Source organism: Canis aureus, chromosome 8 (assembly GCF_053574225.1).
Source record: "Canis aureus isolate CA01 chromosome 8, VMU_Caureus_v.1.0, whole genome shotgun sequence".
Lineage (NCBI taxonomy): Eukaryota > Metazoa > Chordata > Mammalia > Carnivora > Canidae > Canis > Canis aureus.
The window spans coordinates 42,683,194-42,707,847 of record NC_135618.1 but is presented as its reverse complement, the minus strand read 5'-3'; the positions used below and the strand labels follow the sequence as shown (position 1 = coordinate 42,707,847).

Below are 24,654 nucleotides of genomic sequence, written 5' to 3'. Positions count from 1 at the left end.
CTAGAAAAGCAGAATGAGAGAGAGGGTCAAGCCAAAACACTATGGTTCTAGAATACAACCCAAGTGCCCCTAGCCACTAGGTGGTCAGAAAAGAAGCAAGGATACTCGTAATCATTATTACCAGTGACTCTACCATTTAGTGAATATATACATACAAATCACTAACCTATCTCTTTTAATTATCAACCTACTTATCATTATCCTATGATTTTATTGATGAAGAAATTGAAGTTCACAGATGTGGTTTCACCTCCTCAGGGCCCCATTGGTAGGAAGTAGCAAAACTGGGCTGAATTCCATTATAGTCAGGAATCTAAACTTTTAATCACCCCGTCTTGTCTCTCAGGCAGATAAAAAATAAATACTGCTTTAATAAACTCTAGGGGAACATGAACTAAATCTCAGAAAAATGAAAGAGCTCTGAGAAATTCTTTAAGTTGAAAGATGACATGAAAGAAAATAAATAGCTAGAAAGGATGGTTTTATGAAGAAAGTTCTAGTATTTGTTTAACCTCTCCCTGATGAGTTAACCATTAATAAACAGGACTTGAAAGCAGACAGGAGAGGATGAAGTTGCATGTAAAGAGATCTCATCCTCTCCTTCCTCAAAGAAGGCACTGGGGTCCTTTTGGATGGTATGGGCGGTTACTTTGAACTCTAGGAGCCCACATTTTGTGCAAGCATTTTAAGTTTTTGAGCAAAAGAGATACTTAAAATAGGCTACTCCCTTTCCAATTCATTTGTACTTAGCATAAGAAGATAATTAGGGCAGTTCCTGAAAGGGATGTCAACTTTTCTCCGTTGGTAGTGGGGGTGGGAGGGTGGGGGGAGTGCAAGGGCAGCCACACCAAGACAGGCCATGGGGGCACAAAGATTATTTTGAGTTAAAAGCAATCAAGACCTAGCAGATTCAGGAATAGCTCTTTACCTCCCGCTACAACTGCCTAAAAGGAATTAGATAGAGAGCCTGCCCCAGAAAGAGGGCTATCACCACAAACAACTACATTGTGATAAGAACGAGGTATGGGGTTGTTTACCCCGTGAGGCCGCAGGAGGAAACTAGACCACTCTCTTTCACCATACACAAAGATAAACTCAAAATGGATGAAAGATCTAAATGTGAGACAAGATTCCATCAAAATCCTAGAGAAGAACACAGGCAACACCCTTTTTGAACTCGGCCATAGTAACTTCTTGCAAGATACATCCACGAAGGCAAAAGAAACAAAAGCAAAAATGAACTATTGGGACTTAATCAAGATAAGAAGCTTTTGCACAGCAAAGGATACAGTCAACAAAACTCAAAGACAACCTACAGAATGGGAGAAGATATTTGCAAATGACATATCAGATAAAGGGCTAGTTTCCAAGATCTATAAAGAACTTATTAAACTCAACACCAAAGAAACAAACAATCCAATCATGAAATGGGCAAAAGACATGAACAGAAATCTCACAGAGGAAGACATAGACATGGCCAACATGCACATGAGAAAATGCTCCGCATCACTTGCCATCAGGGAAATACAAATCAAAACCACAATGAGATACCACCTCACACCAGTGAGAATGGGGAAAATTAACAAGGCAGGAAACAACAAATGTTGGAGAGGATGTGGAGAAAAGGGAACCCTCATACACTGTTGGTGGGAATGTGAACTGGTGCAGCCACTCTGGAAAACTGTGTGGAGGTTCCTCAAACAGTTAAAAATATACCTGCCCTACGACCCAGCAATTGCACTGCTGGGGATTTACCCCAAAGATACAGATGCAGTGAAACGCCGGGACACCTGCACCCCGATGTTTATAGCAGCAATGGCCACGATAGCCAAACTGTGGAAGGAGCCTCGGTGTCCAACGAAAGATGAATGGATAAAGAAGATGTGGTTTATGTATACAATGGAATATTACTCAGCCATTAGAAATGACAAATACCCACCATTTGCTTCAACGTGGATGGAACTGGAGGGTATTATGCTGAGTGAAGTAAGCCAGTCGGAGAAGGACAAACATTATATGTTCTCATTCATTTGGGGAATATAAATAATAGTGAAAGGGAATATAAGGGAAGGGGGAAGAAATGTGTGGGAAATATCAGAAAGGGAGACAGAACGTAAAGACTGCTAACTCTGGGAAACGTACTAGGGGTGTTGGAAGGGGAGGAGGGCGGGGGGTGGGAGTGAATGGGTGACGGGCACTGGGGGTTATTCTGTATGTTAGTAAATTGAACACCAATTAAAAAAAAAAAAAAAAAAAAGAACGAGGTATGGGAGTCTGGGAGAAACCTAACAAGGGCTGTTTGACCACAGTCCTCTCTTTGTCCCGTTGTTTCTGAGTGGCTGAGGATATAACTGTTTACCAAACATTTACTCTTTTTCATGATTCCTGAGGATTGCTGTCCATCCCTTTGGAGACCCCTTCTCCTTAGCTCAGAAGGACATACATACCTCATGTTGCCTGAGTGCCTTTGGAATTTCCATGTCTGTGTGGCTTCTGTGTACGTAGGCTAATAAATGGTATTTTCTTCTGTTAATCTGTCTCATGTCAATTTGATTCTTAGTCCCACTAGAAGGACCCTTGAGGGCACAGGGTATCCTTGCTTCTCGATGATAGCAAAGGATTTCAAGCGCTATACCCATGTGTCCCTCCGTGACCAGGAAACATCATTTGTTGACATTGGCCAGGGCTAGGAGGGGAAACTGAGAGCAAGAAATGACACAATGCAATGAAATAAACATAGACAAATCTCCCTAATGTATCACCAATACAAGACGAGTTACTTTCCAGATGTCAGTTCATTCACATAACTACTTCACTATTTTCACCTTACTCGTGGGGTCACCTTTACAGTTATAAGGTTATTATTTTTTCTTTAAATTGGCTCTTATGCTTCAATAAAATTTGAAACACTGCTTTATGTCATCACCAAAACTGAAAACCAGTGTACTTTGCGATAAATAAATGGAGGCTATCAGACTAAATGGGTTGAAAACACAGCAATGCTCCTCAATTGTTGAATCCCGGCTGGATATTTTGTCTGCCAAAAGTTCTCAGTCTATTCAAAAAAATTAGCAAGGGTTAGTAGAGAGGTGTTAGAGACATAATAGCAACACACAGAGATGTTCTCCTGACATTTGAAAGACTAAAATGAGCCTGAAAGGGAAATTATGTTCTTACTCTATGATTCAATTACAGTTTCCAACTTACGATGACTTGACTTAACAATTTTTCAACTTTATGAGGGTGTGAAAACAATACGCATTCAGTAAATACTGTGCTTCAAATTTTGAATTCGGATTTCTTTCTGGGCTAGCGATCTGTGGTTCGATTCTCTCTCAGGAAGCAGGGGCCCCAGTTCCCAGTAACCCACTCAGTCATGAGGATAAACAACCAGGACATGGACAACCATTCAGTTTTTCACTTTCAGTACAGTATTCAATAAACTATATGAACGACTCAACACTTTATTATAAAATATGTTTTGTCTTAGATGATTTTGCCACCTATAGGCTAATGTCAGTGTTCAGGGAATGTTTAAGGTAGCCTAGCTGAGCTATGATGTTTGGTAGGTTAAGTGTATTCAGATGCATTTTTGACTTGGAATATTTTCGATGGATGACAGGTTTCTTGGGATGTAACCTCTCTGTAAGTCAAGAAACATCTGTATATTAAATGACAAATCCATTTACCACCCAGAATGACTACATCTGGGGATGTGGGATGCGTGGTACACTTGGAAACACTGTATAAACCACTGATCCATCAAGCTTCCTTGATAAACTACATAAGAAGCCTTATCAAATATTCATAGTCAGAGATTAAGTTTGCAAGCTTAAAGGGGAGAGATGTTGGCACTTCTTGAAATCAATTCGCCAGAGCCTCTATTAAGAGATCCATGGGGGCTAAAGGAGTCCCTACATCAGGTCAGTGTACTTTTCGTCTTAGAGCTATTGTTTCCCAAAAGCACATGATTAAAGGGAAATCAAATATACAACCAATTCTCAAAAAGAAATTCTTTTGATATTGGAAAAATCTCTAAAGAGATCTCTCGGATCCTGGGTTTCTCTGTCTTTCAAAGGACAAGACTGGGTGACACCTGTGCTGCCCAATATAGAAGCCACACACTGCACACCTGAAATGAGGCCAGCCCAAAATGAGATGTGAAATGTACAGTAGATATCGAAGACATAGTCCCCCCAAAAAAGGATATAAAATGTCTCATAAATAATTTTATATTGATTACATGTGGAAACGATAATGTGGCACATAGATTAAGTAAACTGCATTATTACAATTAATTTCACGTTTTTATTGTAGCTACTAGTAAAATGTTAGCATGACACGTGGTTTGCATTTTCTTTTTACTGGGTTACTGCAGGATTAGATGCTCACTATGGTTCCTTACTGATGAGTCAGTCTAGACACATATAGAAATTATTTCCTAAAAGCACAACAGACTATAAAAATAGGCCCTTTATTTTTATGAGGTAAAAGTCACTGGTAGATATTTAAAAAGCTTTACCATCTCTGTTCAGTCTCCCTCTATATTAATAACCTCTATAATGATGTCAGAAGATAAATAGCTCACTGTCTTTAAAGTTAGAAGGAAAAAAGATTTCATGGCTCATATGTCTATGGATAAAGTGATCCAACTTTGGAACAGTCCAAACTTATTCTCTAATCAAAGATATACTTTTAATGAGATTTTATCTTTGATTGAAAATGTAAGGCTGTAATGAACCACTGGGTCATTACTCTGCTTCCAGGCTTAATTTTTATTTAATTCTAGCTCCCTGGTGTTTTTTCATATGGTGCTCTTAATTTATGCAGGATGTTTAAAACTTTCTTTTTAGGATCTTTTGATGTAAGTAGCCTGTTGGGGCAAAAATTCTGTTATGGACTTAAAGTAACAATATAAAGACCTAGTTTCCACAGAAACAGGTCATACACATCTAGGTCTTGATACGTATTTGTATTTATACAGGTAACCAGTCAAATGTTGCAACAGGGCCTTAAGCACTGTCAAGTGTGTTGACAACCCTTAGTTTTGTAGTAGCTGGGAGTAGATGAAAATGAATGGTCTTTGGGGTTTGGCGAACCTTGGTTCTTCTAATGGTAGCCCTGTCACCTAACTCACCGTGTGAGCTTGGGACATTCATTTCGTATTTCTAGACTTGCACTCCATCATATGAAAAAAAAAAAAAGTGTCTACATTTTTAGTTGGGTATGCAGATTAACTGAATCATGCTTATAAAGCAATTTGCAAATGCTCTTGTAGGTAGAAAATATTTAGGACTTGAAAGTAGTTGCTACTCCTTTGGAAGCCTTATGCTCTTCTGGTCCCACGCAGGAAGATGAATTCACATCTGGAAAGCATCTAGGCCTTTTTGTCCCCAGGGACATTGGTCCAGGTCAGGCCCCTCCCACCTCCTCTTGGGGCTACTAAGACATCTTTATGTACTATTAAGAGTTTACCCCAGGCTAGGCTCCACCTGGAGTTAAGTGCTATAGCTGTATAACGTGAAGGGCTCAGGACTTTCCAGAATTTTAGGAGGATCGGATGGTGTCCTATCTTCAATTCTCCTTTTGCCAAACCTTTTTTTTTTTTTTATAAATTTATTTTTTATTGGTGTTCAATTTGCCAACATATAGAATAACACCCAGTGCTCATCCCATCAAGTGCCCCCCTCAGTGCCCATCATCCAGTCACCCCCACCCCCCTCCAACTCCCCTTCCACCACCCTAGTTCATTTCCCAGAGTTAGGAGTCTCTCATGTTCTCTCTCCCTTTCTGATATTTCCCACTCATTTTTTCTCCTTTCCCCTTTATTCCCTTTCACTATTTTTTATATTCCCCAAATGAATGAGACCATATAATGTTTGTCCTTTTCCGATTGACTTATTTCACTCAGCATAATACCCTCCAGGTCCATCCACATTGAAGCAAATGGTGGGTATTTGTCCTTTCTAATGGCTGAGTAATATTCCATTGTGTACATAGACCACATCTTCTTTATCCATTCATCTTTCAATGGACACCGAGGCTACTTCCACAGTTTGGCTATTGTGGACATCGGGGTGCAGATGTCCCAGCATTTCATTGCATCTGTATCTTTGGGGTAAATCCCCAGCAGTGCAATTGCTGGGTCGTAGGGCAGATCTATTTTTAACTCTTTGAGGAACCTCCACACAGTTTTCCAGAGTGGCTGCTTGCCAAACTTTTCTGATCATGCCAGCCTTCCTCAGAACCCTCAGAAACTATAATTCTCACCTCTTGGGGCACTGTTCTCAAGTTTACCTATGCAACCAGTGTTAAATACCTTCCTGCCTGCACTCCTGGCTCTCTATAATGCGATGCCTAGAGACCTAGAGAAGGTTGTGTGTGTGTGTGTGTGTGTGTGTGTGTGTGTGTTCTCTGCACAGTATCCTTTTATCTACTTCTGATAACAACTATCCCTGCTCCTCTTCATCTCTTCAGTTTTCCTTTTGAGAAACTGGGGCCTTTTTCCTTTTGGAGATCTCTCCTTTCCCATTTCTTTTGGAGGGAAATTTCCTTCAGTCCATGTGGAGCTGACACTTGTCTCAAGTTCTAGAATATACCTGGGACTCGGACCTAGCCAAAGACAGCATTCCATGCCTATGTGAGCAAGAACTGGTTCAGCAATGGACACAGGACCTAACCCTAACCCAACCTAGGACTTTTTCATGAAATTGGTCATAGGTAAATCTGTAATTAATCTGCTGAAGATATTTTGCTCCACTTGGTAAAAGTCTGTCTGAAATTAAGTCAAATCCAAGATAAACAGAGCCCAGATATACAGACAGGTATATTCCTAATGACATGTTATGAGCACCTGGATCTAGCCATCCCTAAAGTCAGATACTCCTGGATTTGCAGATGTGGAAGTGTATTAATTTTCTAAGGCTGCCTTAACAAATTACTATAACCTGGGTGGCTTAAAAAACAGAAATATATTATCTCTTAGTTATGGAGACTAGAAGTCTAAAATAAGGTATCCATAGCCCCATGTTTCCTTTGAAGTCTTTAGGGAAGAATCCTTCTTGCTTCCAGTGGTTGCCAGCAATCCTTGTAATTCCTTGGCTTGTAGGTGCATCTGCTCATCACTCCCTCCATCATCACACTGCCTCTACCCTCAGTGTATGTATCTATACCTAAATCTCCCTCTCCTTTCTCCTATAAAAACACCAGTCATGGAATTAGGATATTGATCTGCAATCCAATATGATCTTATTTCAACTTGATTACATCTCCAAAGACAATATTTCCAAATAGAGTCCATTTACAGGTACAGTGGGGTTGGAACTTCTAACATATCTGTGTGGAGATCATTATTCGACCCATTAGAGGGATTAATCACTTGCATTTTTAGCTGAGGCCAATCTAAACTGCATTTCTATTACAGCGAAGAGATAGCTGAATTTTTCTGACATCTTTCCTATAATAATTCTAAAGTGCTATTTCTTAAATATGTCTCTAAAGGAAAGAATTCTGCTTATACTGTTTCTCCTTTTCTAGATCCCCTTTCTTTTGTTCTCCATTTATGCAGTTGCTTTCCAACTTGGCTAGTATTGCAGGGTCCACCTGATATGGCACTTCCTCCAGCAAGTGTTTATTGTCTCCTACAAATGTCCAAAACTAGTTTCCCCTCCATCACTGACTTGGCTATTATCATTCTCTGTCCAGAGTTATATGTTGGCTTTTTATGTGAATACAGATATCTCATCTCTTCAAACTGACCATAAACTTCTATTCTTGTATTCACATAAAGCCTCTTCTCTACCATAGGCATTCTACTGAGTGAGCAGCACACAGCACCCCTGTCTGTCTTAAAGCTTAGAGTCCAGCCCAGCAGGTCAGGCCTGCATTTCACACTTCATTGTACTGAATACATTTCTGATTGATGAATACTCTGTGCTTTGTGCAGAGTTGCGGATGACCTTTGAGGTCTTGGTCCCAAATGGATGCAAAAGAGACGGAGCAAAGGTGAGGAGATTAGGTAAGAGAGTGGAGACCAGAAAGCACTCAACCAGGGAAATTTATTTATTTATTTATTTATTTATTTATTTATAACCAGGACTAGTGATCATCCTGAAGTTGTGCTGTCTAGGCAGTTGTTGCTCTTATCTAATATCCATTCCACTCTATAAGAAGCACTATAGTTTTTCCTTGGGGTGGGAAGAGACTATACTTCCCCCATTGTGATGCCATTTTCTTGGTATTGGACTGGCTTTATCTCAGTGAGGAGGTAAGTAATTACTCAAGTGGTAATTCTATAGCTGCTAGTGCCCTCACCACTTCATGGGATAAGCCAAACCCAAGGAAAGTAGTAAAATAAAGTTAAGAGATGGAGAAGATTTCCTAAGGAATCATTTGAGGACCTGGATCTAGGTGTACTTTGAGTCAATAAATTATGAGAAACTGTTTCAATGAGTCTAGTATTTCCAATGACTCATATATAGAAATTAAATTTAAAAAAAAGAAATTAAAAAATGACTAACAACTTCTATCTAATGCTTAGTCTCCAATCCCGATATAATGAGATGAGTCATGCCTATAGTGTTCAACCTCAAGCGTGTTTAATAACTGTTAGCTTCACTGATTCCAAATAATGTCACACTTCTAAAGGATTACATAAGGAAACAAATGACCAAGCCATTAAAAATCACCTGTTTGAAAAAAAAAATTTTTTTAAATCACCTGTTTGATATGGATACTTGACAGTTACCATCATTTCTTCTTACTAATCTCAGCAGCTTTAAAGACAACTTGGAATATAAGAAGATAGTACAAATGTTCAATGATACACAGTAGTTTTATGGAATCTTAAAATTATTGGGATAGGCTGATAAACAAATGGCTCCAATTTATTTGGAAGAGTGGCCCTGGAATGACATCCATTAGCAAGGTGGAAGTCATTTCCTTGATAATTCTGCCAATAATGGACTTCTGATAAAATACAAATTCACTCCACCAAATTAAGGCCTGAAATAGATCTGATTTAAATAGACAGTTATGCTTCAAGAGCATCAGTAGTTGGTTTAGCTTCATGACTAACAAAGGGCCTGGAGGCCTCTACTTGGTAGAGAAACTTCCACCAAATGGGTCTGAGGCGACAGCTAAAAATGCTTGGTCTCAAGATGTGGTGGGCTTCTGTCTTTGTGATCGTCCCATCCGTTGTTTTCTAACTTGCCACAAATCCTGAAGCATTCCATTTCAGCAAACATGAAGCAAGTCCACCTAGGAAATTTTACCTGCTTAAACTAGCATGTTTGCCCAATAGATTCAGTGAGGTATTGGATAACAATACTGTGAACTCTATTTCTGCTTTTTGAAAATGAAATAATGAAATGAAATGAAATGAAATGAAATGAAATGAAATGAAATGAAATGAAATGAAATGAAATGAAATGAAAGGCTTCTTTCAAGGACCATCTCAGCAGTGGGACAGTTGTTCATATGTTTGGCCCCTTGGTAACATTTCACTTGATACACTTCTTATAGACTATGGTATCCTGTTTAGAGATTCTTTCCACCTCATTCTAATTCTCAACAGGAATAAAAATTATTTATCATAATTTCTGTTGTTAAGGCTTTTAGTGATGTTATTACTATTAACAGCCATGCATTCAGTAATTACTACATGGCAGGAACTGGACTGGCAGTTGAGGTATATTATGGATAAGGTTCACAATAACCTTAAGAGATAGGTGGTATCATTGTTATCTTCTTGCAGAAGAGAAATCTGAGATGCAGAAAGGTTAAGTAACATGTCTAACTCAGCCCTAAACTGAGTTCTGCACATCTTCTAATGGAGGAACTCCATTCCTTCTAGTATAACTGTAGTCAGAGTTCTCCAGAGAAGCAGAACCAATTGAAAATTAGATAGAGATATAGATAATATAGATAAAGATAGCTATAGGAGAGAGTGGAAGAGAGAGAGAGGGAGAAAGAGAAAGAAAAAAAAGAGAGAGAGAGATCCATTGATTTAATATGAGGAATTGGTTCATGTGATTATGGCTGAAAAAATCCATTGATATGCCACTGCAAGCTGGAGATCCAAGAAAGCTGGTGGTTAACTGAGTCTGAAGTTTTGAGAAACAGGGGAGCCAATGGTATAAATCCCAGCCTGAGGGCCAGAAAAGATGAGATGAAGCTTCCCAGCTCAATCAGTGGGGAGAAAGGTGGGGCGCCGTGCCAAATTCTTCCTTTCTCTGCCTTTTGTCTTATTCAAGCCCTGAATAGAGGATGAGGCTCACCCAGCTTGAGGGTTACCTAATTTACTAAATCTACTGATTCCAATGCCAATCTCATCTGGAAAACGCCCTCACAGACACGTCCAAAAATCAAAGTTAATCTGGGCATCCCATGGCCAAGCAAGTAGACACATAACATAAATGATCACAATTACTTATTTTCTAATTCTCAAATCATAAATTAATGAAACTATGCTTGAACATTGAAAAGCATAAATATTTCTTTCTCTATGTCAATTTTATACTTGATTATAGCAGAAGCACATGTTATCTTAAGGGAGGTGTTTTTGCTCAACATTATATCAGTTATTGAGTGGACCTCTGACACAAGTATATTAATCACTTTTAACAGCTGCATTATACTCCACAATGGTCTATATTCAACATAATAAGCCACTCCCTTAAGATTGGGCAATTATAATAATTCATAGGAATAAGACCGAGTCAAAGGAATAATCATCTGCATGGTTGATCATAGGTATGGGTGCTCTGGTTTTTAAATGAGTTCTACCAAATTGCAGTACAAATAGTAAAGAATGCAGGAGCCAGTTTCATGGCAATTTTGCTAGTATGGGAAAAGATAATATTCCTACTTTCCTGTTAATATGGCGTTATTTAGTAGGTAGAAATTACTATCTCACACTGGCTTTAATTTGCATTTTCATACAGCTATCAAAGACAGGTGTTCACCATGAGTTTGAGTCTATGTATGATTTCCTTTTGTGTGAATTTTCTGTTAGCTTCTTAGTGATTACTCTCAGGCTTTTATGATTTCCCCATGAAGACACTCCTATCATCAGGGCAAAATTAATATTTGTCAATTCACAGATTGATGAATTGGATCAACAGAAAAACTCAATCTGAATAGATCAAATTAAAAAACATATATTTTTTTTATCCTTATTGCAACGTAGGGTACTATTTTGGGGGGATGCAAGAGATGCAATTAAAGTTCTATTACTCCTTTGACTTGATTCTCTGTATACCATGGGAACCAGTTTCTTTTTTTAATTAGATCAGGTATCTGGGAAAAGCTATCAGCCTCCTGGCTGAGTCATCCTGCTAGCCTGCCTTATGACCAGGATTTGCTTCCCTCCATATGCCCCTTAACAAGAAGCTGGATGCTTTAAGCTTGGAATATTTTTCTGTTCTAAAGGACTTGTCCTCCAATCCACCCAGAAAACCTGGATAAAAAGAAAATATGAAAAACCTCTGGTTGACCTGTAGACTCTGAGAGCTTTTAGTCTGCAATGGCCACAGTAAAAGATACTGCATTTTTGATGACTGTATTCAAGAATAAATTTTAACCTATAATAGGCCAAATTTTAAAAGCCCAACTAAAATGATAAAAACTCAATGTAATGCACGCATAGGCTTATGCATGTGTGTGCTTGTGCATATGTGAATTTGCACATGTGTGCATGTTTTTCCCACCCCACCTTTGGATTCTGTTGCTACGGCATTAGGCTCCATCAAAAATTATTTCAGCACTCTAGCTGCTAAGATGGATGGTATAATCCCTGGGTTTTCTGACCTTCATCAACATGAACAAAATTTCAGCTGAACTGTGCAAAAGTTCTGAGACAACATAAATCACATTTGGACAGGACATGCTTTCTATCTAAAGCATCGTAAAGTCACCCAATCACATATCAAGAAGTGGGATAATAAAACACACCAACTGAAGAGGAAAAAAAATTAATTAACTCTCACTCCACTCATCACAAAAGAAGCTGATGGCCATTTTTTTTTTTGAGAAGAAATGACAGAACTATTCTAGACAACCAGCTCTCCACTTAATTAGGTGTTTCCTAAATGCATTTTAATTCAGAATTTAAAGAAGTATCACTAAAAATTACACAAAAATAGACTTGCTTCTTTTAAGTAAAATAAATGACAAATGAAAGTAACAGCTATAATTAATGGTATTAAAATGTAAGCAACTCAGCCCCAATTAATTCATAAAGCAAAGAGATGACAGACATCTTTTTTTTTTTTTAGGAGATGACAAATATCTTATAGATAAATCACACTTTTAAAATTGAGGTATCAAAAACATAACCCTATCTGAGGCTAAAGTCAGTCTGAGGTTAGTCAGTCCTAAGTTATCACCAAAAGTAATCAAATAGCGTAGGTTTCCCAAGGGCCTAGGAGAGTGAGGCTATATGCGTGTGTCTGGTATAAGGCTTTTATGTGTTCAATTGTGTTTAAGCCATGCATCCTCTATAAAAATACCAGGGCCTTGATGGGTTGCAAATCTGTAATATAACAGGAGACACAGGTGTGCTCAAAAGTAAAGACCAAACAGAGAATGCAACAGAAGCATGACGTGTCTATCTTCTCTTCATCTTTGGGCTTAAATACAAAGCATTTGGGGTTTGTGTCACTCATCAGTTGCCAGATTGCAGGCCAGGAACCACCTATTTCTGGCACACACGCTGTAATTCCCCCTCCTTCACCCTTGTCAGACATCACTAATCAATCATGCACTCCTTCTGTAGAACCCAGAGCTCAGACATCCCGTCAACACAGCATTCTGCACAGATTATCAATCAATCTGAGTTGGCACCAGAGATTAAATCTGTTTCCAATCACTGCCCTACACATTTAGGCATGCTTTCCAGCCCTCTCTGTGCACCTTCAATCAGATTGATGGGTACCTACAGGATATACAAAACTCTAGGTTTATAACTGGGGACCTAGTATCTAGTTTCAGATTTGTTATTTATGTTGCTATGTACTTAAGTAGTCCTAGACCAGTTTTACTTAACTTCTCTGATCCCACCAGAGATCTGAGAAACAGACTCCAGAGTGAAAGAAGAAGGGGAGAAAAGCAAACATAAGAATGTAATAAAGCAGCTTGCATGTATTGGAGGCATATCCTCTGCATGGCCAGCAAGCTACGTACCCTAAGTAAATTAGCTCAATGAGTCCTATAGTAGCCCCAGAAAGTATCTACTCTTATTCTGTCCATTTTACATAAGAACATGAGCATCTGAGAGGTTAAGTAACCAGGAAGTGGCCAAGCTGGGGTTCAAACCTGGGCCTTTGAGAATCCTGAGCTAGAGTTCTTAACCAGTCTGTTATACCCGTGATTCTTTAAACTAGCTTCCCAAAGCCAACTTCAAGGCTGATGGGAGGCTGTATCAGACAAATGCCCTTATCTACCTCAATAGCTTTTTCACTGCACTCTATGTGTTACATCTTTGCCCATCGTACTGCTGAGTGTGCCCAGCACCCCTCATCATCTGCCATTTGGGTTTCTGGCCCATGAGAGGCTAATTTAACTCCATACCACATCCATTTCAGAAGCTCTTCCAGTTTTTATGTGCCGCCCCCCAACCCCCAGCCACCACCACCTTCAAATTTCCCTAAAATAAATGAGAGAGGAAAGTACCACTAACATCTCATTTTCAAAGTTCAGTAAAAGAGAAAGCATCCACTAACCTACAGATAAAATAATAAAAGGCAGGCACAGAGACCCATCCTGGAGTAAGAAGCTCTTGTCTACAAAAATAACTCTCAGTCATGCAGAGAAGTGAAGCACTGACTGGAACCATGAACATTTTGATCATTCCGAAGAGCAGACCCATTGAGGACCTCAAGATAATACCTATGGAGGAGTGATTAAGAGGAAATTAAATACAGAGATGCATTGCAGAATGTCATTTAGCGCTGGCCCAAGTTATTTCTATTCTTTCGAGGGCTTTATTACAATAATTTTCAAAAACGGAGTGACCATTTACGTGTGTGCCAGGCACTGCGCATGCTGAGCAGTCAAGGACCATTTATTATTTTCTCTGGTGTGGTATCCTTGGCAGCAGTAACATAGTCAGTGGTTAAGAATCAAAGGCAGGCCACCTGGGTGGGGATCCATCCTACACTTACTACCTGGGTGATCTCAGGCTTATTAGTTAAGTCCTCCTTCCCTCAGTTTTCTCATCTGCAAAATGGAGATAAATACTGTACATGTTTTAAAGGATCTTTATAAAAATTCAATGATGGAATGCACATAAGGGCACCTGGTGGCTCAGTTGGTTAAGTGCCCAATTCTTGATCTCAGTGTTGTGAGTTCAAGCCCTACATTGAACTCCACACTGGGTGTTGAGTCTACTTAAAAAAAAAAAAAGGCACATAAAGTGCCAAAAACACTGTCTAGTATAGAGTAAGTGCCCAGTGCATGCTAGGTCAACTACTATTCTCCATTTTATCTTCTAAAAAACAGTCAAGGTTTCCTTTAGGGGCTCCACTGTACTCCATTTAAGTTGTTCAGTTGGGGCTCAACCCACTTCTGGTTGTGGATGAAGGCAGACACACAGGCTGAGTACTGCTTTCCATAACTAAGTGATCCAATTAAGCCAATAAGCATCACCCCCAACATTTGTATTGGAACCTTTGGGAAAAAAAGTTCTCTTTCTGCAGGTAGAATTTAAGCCTGTAGCTAGTGGTCCCCATCTTTACCACCTCATTTGAATTTAAATACTAGGATCCAGCTCTACCAGAAGACAGCCCAATTTTGCCGTTATTTTAACAGCTGCTTTTTTTTTTTTTAAACCTTTAAGCCAGTCCAAATTGGTTTTCTATTATGCAGGTGAAGATGTCCTAATACAGCCCACAAGAACAATCCATGGCATGCATTATCTATCCCCGTTTTACAAATGGTATGACCGTGAATCAGAAAGCTAATGTGGCTTTCCCAATATTGCAACTAGTAACTAAGGGCAGAACCAGGATTCAAACCTACACCTGATTTCCAAACTCTTCTCCACCATATTACATTATCTTTTGAAATAAATTATGTAGAAGTGAACAAAATGCCAAAGATTTCTTGGCAGCAACCAATTCTGAGAGAGGAGAAGTCTTCTCCAGAGTTGACTTCCATTCCCTATCTGAGGTTCTGCACACATAATTCCAGACCCTGGAATTTATCATCTCTACTTTGGGCTAGTCCCCATGTCTAAGCAGAAACGATGTTGAATCTGGCTGTCAGAGTGCCCCATTTTCCAGCACAGAGAAGGATAAGATGGGGTCTCTTGTGACCCCAAGTCTCATGAATATCTCAATAGAGCAGAGGCAAATCTATAAATGTGGGTTGCTTTACTGATGCTAGATGACACCATTCTTTGGCCAGGTACGGTGGCACCAAGAATATCCTGCTGCCCCAAACACAGCCAAAGCAGAGACTGAGTAGTTGCTATGAACTCATTTGGAATGGCAGCCTTGCCTGATAGGAATGATGGTTAATAATCTGAAGAAGATTCATGGTCTTTTTTTTTTCTTTTTTTTTTTTGAAGATTAATGGTCTTGCGAAATCTGCATGAGATGGAGAAGGCAACACCCATAGAAAAGGTAAGCAACCTCGACAAAAGCTTTGCTGGTGTTAGATGACCCTGCCCTATTCTTTGGCCAGAGATAGTAGGACCAGAGGTGACCTGCTAGAGGTCTTAGGGATCAAGTTTAAGCTGTGGTAAGCAGACACCCTAGGCAGTGAGGCTGTCTTTATGCATCTGATTATTTCACACCATCAGATCACATTCCACATAAAGTAGATTTCATTCTATGACACTGGACAAAGCACTCTCATGCTTTCAAGGCTCTAGGTAGCTTGGCCTTTGCCCTCTTCCCAGCTTCATCTCAAGCCACATACCTCTGTTCAGTTCCTGAGTCATGCCCCTCTTCTTCCTCCAGACTTCCATCTCCGTGTGCGACCCAGGATCCTCTACTCCTCTCCCTGACTTCAATTGTGACTCAAATATCATTCCTCAGGGATACTTTAATTTTTACTTCCACAGCTTTGGGGGATCTTGGAGCATCTACCCACTTAATGCATAAACATAATCAGCTTTAAACAAAGGACATTTGGAGCAGAAAAGAAATCCAGTCCCTAAACAAATCCCGAGTCTCACCAAATGGTGTTCCCTGCAGTCTTTGCCCTTGTCTGCCTTGAGTATCTCATTTCAGTCTTTAATGAGAAACTCGTCCATGAATGCTTCCCATTCCAGGGAGAGACCCTCTGAGCAAGGAGCATGTCTTCCCCTCTGTCTTTGTTCTGCCTGTCAGAGCCCAGAGGACTATTCCACTCCCAACCCCACAGCAAGACAGCAGGACTAATAGAAAACCAACCCTGGTGACTGCTTTGTGCTCATTTTCAACCTCACTGACATCTAAGCCTCTGAAATCCAGGAGATTAATTTATTGTCCATGTTGATCAACTCTACTCCTCATGGCAGCCAGCTATACACAGATATTTAAATTGAGCAGCCTCTGACATGTCCCTGAATGGAACTGTCCATGAATCAGGGTCACCAAACCACATGGATAGCTCTCATGAACTCTCTCCAAATGAAGATCTTCCTCTCCATTTCCTGTATGGCTCTAGTCAGACTCATGTCCTCTTGTCTGCACTCCAGCCTGGACACCTGGGTGCATCCTCTTGCCCAGCTAGTCCTCCTTGCAGACAAGCAGGGTTTGAAATTTCCCAAATGCAAACCCAAGTCTCTCTCCTGACTGCAAACCCACCATCTAAAAACAGATTCTCAAACTACAGTTATCTGTAATCCACATATACACTTTTTTGACACCCATCTGATTTTTATTAAATCAACTCAGCTGTTTAGTTCTTAATGAACATGTTAAAATGATAAAAGATAATCCTAAGTAGAATTTTTTAAAAGAAACTTGTATGTTGAAGCAAATGGAAAGAGCAGTATTCTTTGTCAGATACAGAATGCGAGCTTCATTCAAAAGTAAAGCAATGTTACTAAATTAGAGCTAGATGTCAGAATTGCCTGTCAAGTGCTCTGGGTCTCTTGGTTAGAAGGGTAGCTTAGCAAATATTGGAGACCTTGGGTTTTATTAAAAAACAAAACAAAACAAAACACCCACCAAATTAAGTCTCCTTTATGCAATCCCCAGGTCTGAAAAATCACTGACAAGACAATAACCTCAACCCTTCTTCACTAAGTGATTTGATGCCATTTCCATGAGTCACCTGAAGGTACCTCATTTATCATATGAGGCCCACACTTGGCAGTACTGGCCCACAGGAAAACACCGTCCTCCTCCACCACACATCGTTAAAACAGGACAATTGGCTGGGAACTGAGCACCATTATTTCTGAGTCCTGGCTGACTTCACCTTGTTCCCGGCAAAGCCTTCCCCTTCACTCCCTCCCTGCACCGAGCCATGGCCAGCCTCTGGCGCCATCCCTGGACTCTGTCCCCCTCTCCCTCTTGCTTCAGGACTTCCTTTTTGGAGAGTAAGTCACACAACGTTTCAAGTATGTACATCTCTGGCCTCCTCCAGCAAGGACCTGCCCTCTCCTACTCTCTCCTTCCACTGGGAGGGGACATTGACACAACCCCCGATCCATCCGCAAGGGTAACAATACACCCCGTAAGCTGCTACTCAGTCACCACCCCAGTCTCCCCTGTGGCCACTCTCAGACATGCACACCGGGCCTGGGCCAACCCGAAACGCACCACATGCGTTCACACCTCTGTCTTTGCCTGTGCGGTTCCCTCTGCCAGGAGGGCTTCAATCAGCACCACCCCTGAAAACACTCACGTAAGAGTCCTTCCTAAACCACTGAGACTGAGTTTGCAAGTCCCAAGGCTTCAAGTCTCTTGGATCTTTTCTGCATATGTGTTTTACTCAACTTGCACAGTTTTAAAAATCAGTACTTTTCCATTAAAATTCAGTATTTCCAGATTGGCTTAAAAAATGGCAATACAGGGGCACCTGGGTGGCTCAGTGGCTGAGCATCTGCCTTTGGCTCCAGGTGTGATCCTGGAATCCTGGGGTCAAGTCCTGCATCAGGCTCCCCGTGGGGAGCCTGCTTCTCCCTCTGCCTGTGTCTCTGCCTCTTTGTCTCTCATGAATAAATAAATTAAAAATCAAAAGAAAGAAAGAGAGAGAGAGAGAGAGAGAGAGAGGAAGGAAGGAAGGAAGGAAGGAAGGAAGGAAGGAAGGAAGGAAGGAAGGAAGAAAGAAATTGGCAACACGGGACATATATTTCTCATGGCAGCAGGTATTGTGCCATGGCCTCTGAATTCACTGCTGTCTCCATGGCTTCATGTTACCCCGTAATCTCTCTTCATTAACATAGGATTCCTGCCCTGACCCAGCAGACAGGGGAGTTCATTTCTTGATTTAGGCCAAACATCTCTTCTTCTGTAAAATATTTCTCAAGCCTTCTAGGTCCCCTGGTTATCTGTTTCTGTGAGCCTCCAAAACACTTTCTGGGGGACTTCCCTTTTTTATTTATTTTATTTTTATTATTTTTTAAATATTTTATTTATTTATTTATTTATTTATTTATTTATTTATTTATTTATTTATTTATGAGAGACACAGAGAAAGAGAGAGGCAGAGAAACAGGCAGAGGGAGAAGCAGGCTGCATGCAGGGAGCCTGACGTGGGACTCGATCCAGGGTCTCCAGGATCAGGGGCTGGGCTGAAGGCAGTGCTAAAACTTTGAGCCACCCAGGCTGCCCCTCCCTTTTTTTTTTTTAAAGAAATTTAATTATAAATGACATGTGATGCCTGCAGGTATGGACATTAGGTAAAACAGAAATAAAAGTACATGCAGTTGACTGTGTTCTTATTTTGTGCCAGGCATTACATATATACACTGCCTTACAGTATTGCCAACTCCTCAAATCAACTCTTCAAGTGAATTTTATGATCCCCAACTCACAGACAGGCAAATGGAGAGTGATACTAGGTAAGAGAGCTTCTCAAGGTCACAGAACTGCTAAATAGGAGAACTGGGACTAAAAACCGGGACTTCTAGGCCCCAAATCCCATGATCTTCACTACTATATTATGTTCGCCCCTGTGTTGTGAGCACGGAATTTCTAATCCTTGCATATACCCTGGTGGAAATACAAAACCTAGAACTGAACCAGGTCTATTGGAAACAAGCCAGCACTGCACTTCTGGTGCTGCTTTCTCCTGTCCTCAAGACCGAGAGTCCTGGCCTACCCACTGCCAGGTGCCAGTGGCTCATCAGAGGGTCATAGCTGACAAGGCTGTGCTGTCTCTACAGTGAGACTCTACTAGAGCTAACACAGGAGGGCTGAAAGGTTGCCCCAAATTGAAAAACAGATTATTTTGTTGGCAATGGATGAAGACACCAGCCCCGAGCACAAATTCATCTGTAGGGACGGGCAAGTCTCCTACCGATTTAATTCTCATAGCTGGTGTGTGTGAGGCAGTCCAGCATCAGAGCTAAAAGCCTGGCCTGTGCATTAAGAACCTCTGAGTTCCAATCCTGGCCTATGATGCTATATGATCGCGGGCACTTAAGAGGTTAAGTCACTTACCCTCTTTCATTTTTCTATCTGTGTAACTCGGATAAGGTTGGTACCTTCCACACAGGACGTTGGAAGTACAGGAGGCACTTAAGTGTCCCGAGCCTGAGTAACTCTCCAAAAGGGAAAAGTGTGAATGCTCAGAGTTACTCTCAGCACCCAGCGCGGACCCCTAGCGCAGCTCCGACTGGATCCAACCTGAAGGGCGCCCTAACTTTGAAACCCGCTCAAACTCCTTCCACACAATTTCATAACAGATCTGAAACTGGTTAGCTGGACCAGGCTAGGCGATAAGTGAGAAGAGGAAGGCCTGTCTGTGTTTATAGCCTTTGACAAATGGGCTCTCATCTCCTCCTGACAGATGCTCCCCCGGCTGGTCCATCCGCCTCTTCTGCGATCACCTGAATTGCAGTCTTCATAATACTACTGGAATTCAGATGGATTTTACACCACAAATAAAAATGAATTTAAATGCCTCAGCTCCCCACCAGAAACACGGGTACTGTAAATGTCAAATGCCTGCGGTTTTGCAAGGCCGCACAGCCGGCTCCGGGTCCTGGACTCCTTTGCATCACCGCTGCTAAATCTGCATCAGCTCCACGACATTCACCTGTGGGAAGTACTGATCTGAGCTCTGCTTCCCACTTAGAGGTGAAAAATGCCTCCAGCCCTTGAGATCTCCCCATGACAGCTTCTAGACGATTGTAAGAAATGGCCAGAAAGCCATCCAAATGCAGGTCCACTCACAGGGGTGGGCTCCGCTATTGGGTGGGCTTGGAAGCAAAAGGGAAACGTGCAACAGAAGCACACCCCAACACAGGCCGCGAATTTCTCCATACACAACCGGGCAAGGATCTCCTTGCTGTCGTCTGCCAATGGAGATTAGGCGTTTAGAATAAAGAAAGATAGAGACATCAGAGAGAACTATTCTCTCCTTCGGCCAGCACTCTCCGATGGAACCAGACTGTGCAGACCGGAAGAGGGATGTTCTTGTCCTTCCTTAGGCCGGGGGCTCTCTCCAGCTCTGGGCAGTCACCGTTTATCTTCTATCATTGGATCCAGTCTGGGATTCAGTCAATGCAAAAGTGATTCATGTCAAGGTGAACGCCCCAACCGAATGGGATGAGGCATGACATTGGAGGGATGGCAGGGAGAGACCCTATTAGACTATGGCAAACTTGAGATCTTGTTTTCTAGACCTCTTCTCTCCAGAAGGCACTCAACCATATACAAAGGCACAAGTGTGAGCACACAAATATGTCCATACATATAGAATATACAGAAGAGGGGCAGACACGAAGGAAGGAAAAGTGAAGGCAGCCCGGGTGGCTCAGCAGTTTAGCGCTGCCTTTGGCCCAGGTTGTGATCCTGGAGACCCGGGATCGAGTCCCACGTCGGGCTCCCTGCATGGAGCCTGTTTCTCCCTCTGCCTCTGTCTCTGCCTCTCTTTCTCCCTCTGTGTCTCCCATGAATAAATAAATAAAATCTTTTAAAAAGGAAGGAAAAGTGAAAGGGAAATGAGAAAAATAAAGTAAAATAGTTTACCTGGGGATCCATCTAGTCCCATAGATGTCATGTTAAGCTTTCTTAACTAAAGGAAACTGAGCTTCAAAGAAATCACTGTTGGTTTGCCTTCAGAGCACTCAGCATTTCGTAAAGACCCACACGGGCCAAGGGCTGCGTCTTCAGAGGCAGGCTGACTTATTATTTTGGCACCTCTGTCATCTCTCGTCACTTCAATTCCACTTTATCAAATTACTGATTTTGCCAGAAACGTTTGGATTAAGTGGAGAGGGGCACACACACATACGCAGGAGCAAGTGTCATCACTTCAATGGTGAAATTTCATAATTATACGTCAGGGTGACAGAAGTACCAGAGTGCATTCGAGAGACGGGATGAAGATCACCCCCGAAGCCACGGCCGCCGTCGCCCTGCACGCCCTGGTGCCACACCACTGCACGCAGGGGTGGGGCCGGCACTCTCGTGGGGACGGTGGGGACATGCCCCTCTGGGATGACTGGGGCTGACTTTCCCATTAGGAGACAAGACCCCAACGTACAGAGCTCTACCCCCAGCACCTACCTCATCCCCACTCCCAACCACACAGTAGGAGAACCACAGAAGCTACAGCCCAAACGTAAGGATCACACAAAAATAAATCAGAAAAGAATTCCAAGAGGAAGGAGAGTTCTGTTGCACAGAAGGAACAAGTCCTTAGAGAATAAGACCCTCAAAATGGCATCACCGCGGTGGCATTCCTAGGAGTCCTCCCCAATTAGCTGCAGTCACAGAGCTTTGGTTAATTCATGTGTCATCAGTCATGAGTGTTCATGTTTAGAAAATGCCAGGTGAACGTGTTTAGAGAGGAGGCCTTATCTGAAGTGCCTGACTCAACCCCACAGGCTACGACAAAGCACAGAAATGCACGTGTTTGTGTGCATGTGTGCACACACCCATGCATGTTACTGTTTTTTGCAAATGGGGGAAGCCGTGTACGGAAGGAGCACATAGGACTTTTCCTCACCAGTAAGCACCACGAGGCCTCCACAGGCTTAGGGGATGCTTATCGCCGTGATGTATGAACCAGTGGCAGTCTGGGTCTGCAGAATGGAGCCATGTGACCAGCTTTCGTTGCCTAGAGATGACCCTGCTTGCTCACTTATCTTGCCAGTGACGGAACTGATATTATTTTAACAGTGTCAGGTCTCCTGGTATCTTTCAAACACTACTGGCAAAGAAGGTATTAAAAAAAAAAAAAAAAAAAAAAATATATATATATATATATATATATATATATATGATACAACAATGCTTGTAAATTCCATAAAAGTCTAAGGAAAGTAGAAGCATCCTGACCTTAGGAAGCAGGGCAGGTGACCTGTGTTCACTGTGACATGGGCAGAGCTGTCAGGGCAGATCACCCTTGGCAGAAATGGTAGGAACGGATGAAAAAAAGACTGTAGACACACGTCCAGCCTAAATTCCATTTGTCTAGCCCACAAAATACACACCTGCAAGTATGCCAGCATGCAAACACAGGACGGGTGCAAATGTGAATTGAAATGCCTTTGCCTGGGGATCCCTGGGTGGCTCAGTGGTTTAGCACCTGCCTTCGGCCCAGGGCGTGATCTTGGAGTCCCGGGATCGAGTCCCATGTTGGGCTCCCTGCTTGGAGCCTGCTCCTCCCTCTGTCTGTGTCTCTGCCTCTCCCTCTCTCTGTGTCTCTCATAAATAAATAAATAAAATCTTAAGAATAAAAAAAATGAAACGCCTTTGCCTGCCAAGGAGAGCAGCCCAGAACTGGAGCCACCAACTGGAGGATCATGCGGAGCAAGTCTTAGCTACCTTATAGTTATTCCTTCCAAAACAAGGTTAACACTCCTTAAAATAATGCATGACAATTGCCTTTTACTTAAAAGCAAATTTTGTTTTGAGGAGTCCTTGACCATCTTGCTAATCAGCAGGTGACCAAGCTATCACACAAGAATCAGGCCTCAAAACCTCTGCTTGAAATAATAACTGCATTTGACGATAATGGTACAGTTGCAGAGAGAAACATCTTTCAAAATTGCGGAATGATGTCAAAAGTAGCCGGGAGATACGTACCCTCAATTCACTTATTTGACCTCTTTGGATCCAAGGCGTTAAAGGTAAAATTTGATCTGCTTGGGTGCGCTTTACCAGGGAAACTTCTGTGAACTCTGTCAATAAGGACAGACCGTGGAGAACAATTCTCTAACGGTTGTTTTTCCTGAGGGGATCCGCATGAAGTGTAACAAGAAGATAAATGGGGGGGGGGGGGTGACTCTGAAAATATAGGAAACCATCTCCCCTCCCTGCCTCCCTCCCCAAAACATCTCCCGTAAATAGATTTATGCCATAGAAAGTTGCCACTCACGTAAATGTGTCATGATGGAAACTGAGGCAGGCTCTCTCTCAAAGTGAGTAGAACAAAATCAGGGACGTACCTTGGAAAGCCCAATATTTTATAATCTACCATGTATATGATATCACAGAATAATCATTAATGATCTTCAACAACACCCACACGGCGGCGGGGGGGGGCGGTGGTAGGGGGGCACCCCAGGGCTGGGCCCACGCAGGGGGAAAAAGAAAATGATGTTCAACAACAATGTGAAATGGGCTAAGGATAAATGAGCTACCTTCCTGAAGCATATGACTAAAATAAAAATAGGCACCAATTTTTTAAGTACTTAATTATGTTCTGCGCTCTTCACTGAAGTCATCAGAGGTAACACAGATGCACGTTTTAAAGTATGACGGTCTTGAAGTGTCTAATATCAGTACACGAATCACCTTTGCAAGCCATCGTCTAGCCTTAAACACTTGGGTTTAAATCACAGAGTTCTTGTTTTCTTTTGAAACCAGAAAGATGAAAAACACTGACTTACCTTTCTGTCCTCTATTTCCACACAGGTATTGCAGTCTGTTTTGATATCCTGAGAGGGAGAGAAAAGAAAGAGAAAGAACAGGAGTCAGACTTACGGCCAGGGAACATTCAGCAGTGTCGTTGAAATGCCCTTTAAAATAATAAAAAAAAACTCACACTCCTAACGGTTGTTTCTCGAGCCATTGCTCTTTATAGCCCTTTTAAGAAGTATATGCCCTGGTGTTTGCATTAGAGACATATGGATGTCATAACTAAGCTTTATTACACGTAGATGTGGGGTGAAGGCAAATCTATGGATCAGAGGCCACAACAAAGAGAAGCTGATGGCTCATAAAATCATATGCCCCCCCCCTCCGCCGATACCTTCATTCACATCAGCAGAAACTGCCCTCACTTGGACTTAATATCTCTCTCCCATTGCAGATTTAGTATAGTCAAGTCTACCTCCTTTCATCACAAAACTATCACCATCTATTTTTTTAATTGTTCTGTCCATCCACTTATCCAGCCATCCATCCGTCACCCAGCCCTTCTCCATTTATGCATGATCCATCCATCCATTAATCCATGGTTCCATCCGTCCATCTATATTTATTGCATATTTTATTTTTTCATGCATCTTTTTTAAAAAAGATTTTATTTATTTATTCA

At 41.6% G+C, this 24,654-nt stretch overlaps 1 protein-coding gene across 18 annotated transcripts in view; it reads right to left on the bottom strand.

Moving 5' to 3' along the window:
• Positions 1–24,654, bottom strand: part of RBFOX1 (RNA binding fox-1 homolog 1) — a 2,042,337-nt gene that overhangs the window by 875,738 nt on the left and 1,141,945 nt on the right. For all 18 annotated transcript variants that reach the window (XM_077906543.1, XM_077906545.1, XM_077906551.1 and 15 more), the window contains one exon: positions 24,005–24,052. In XM_077906543.1, coding sequence (XP_077762669.1) covers positions 24,005–24,052 — 48 coding nt within the window. The remainder of the gene's footprint in view (positions 1–24,004; positions 24,053–24,654) is intronic.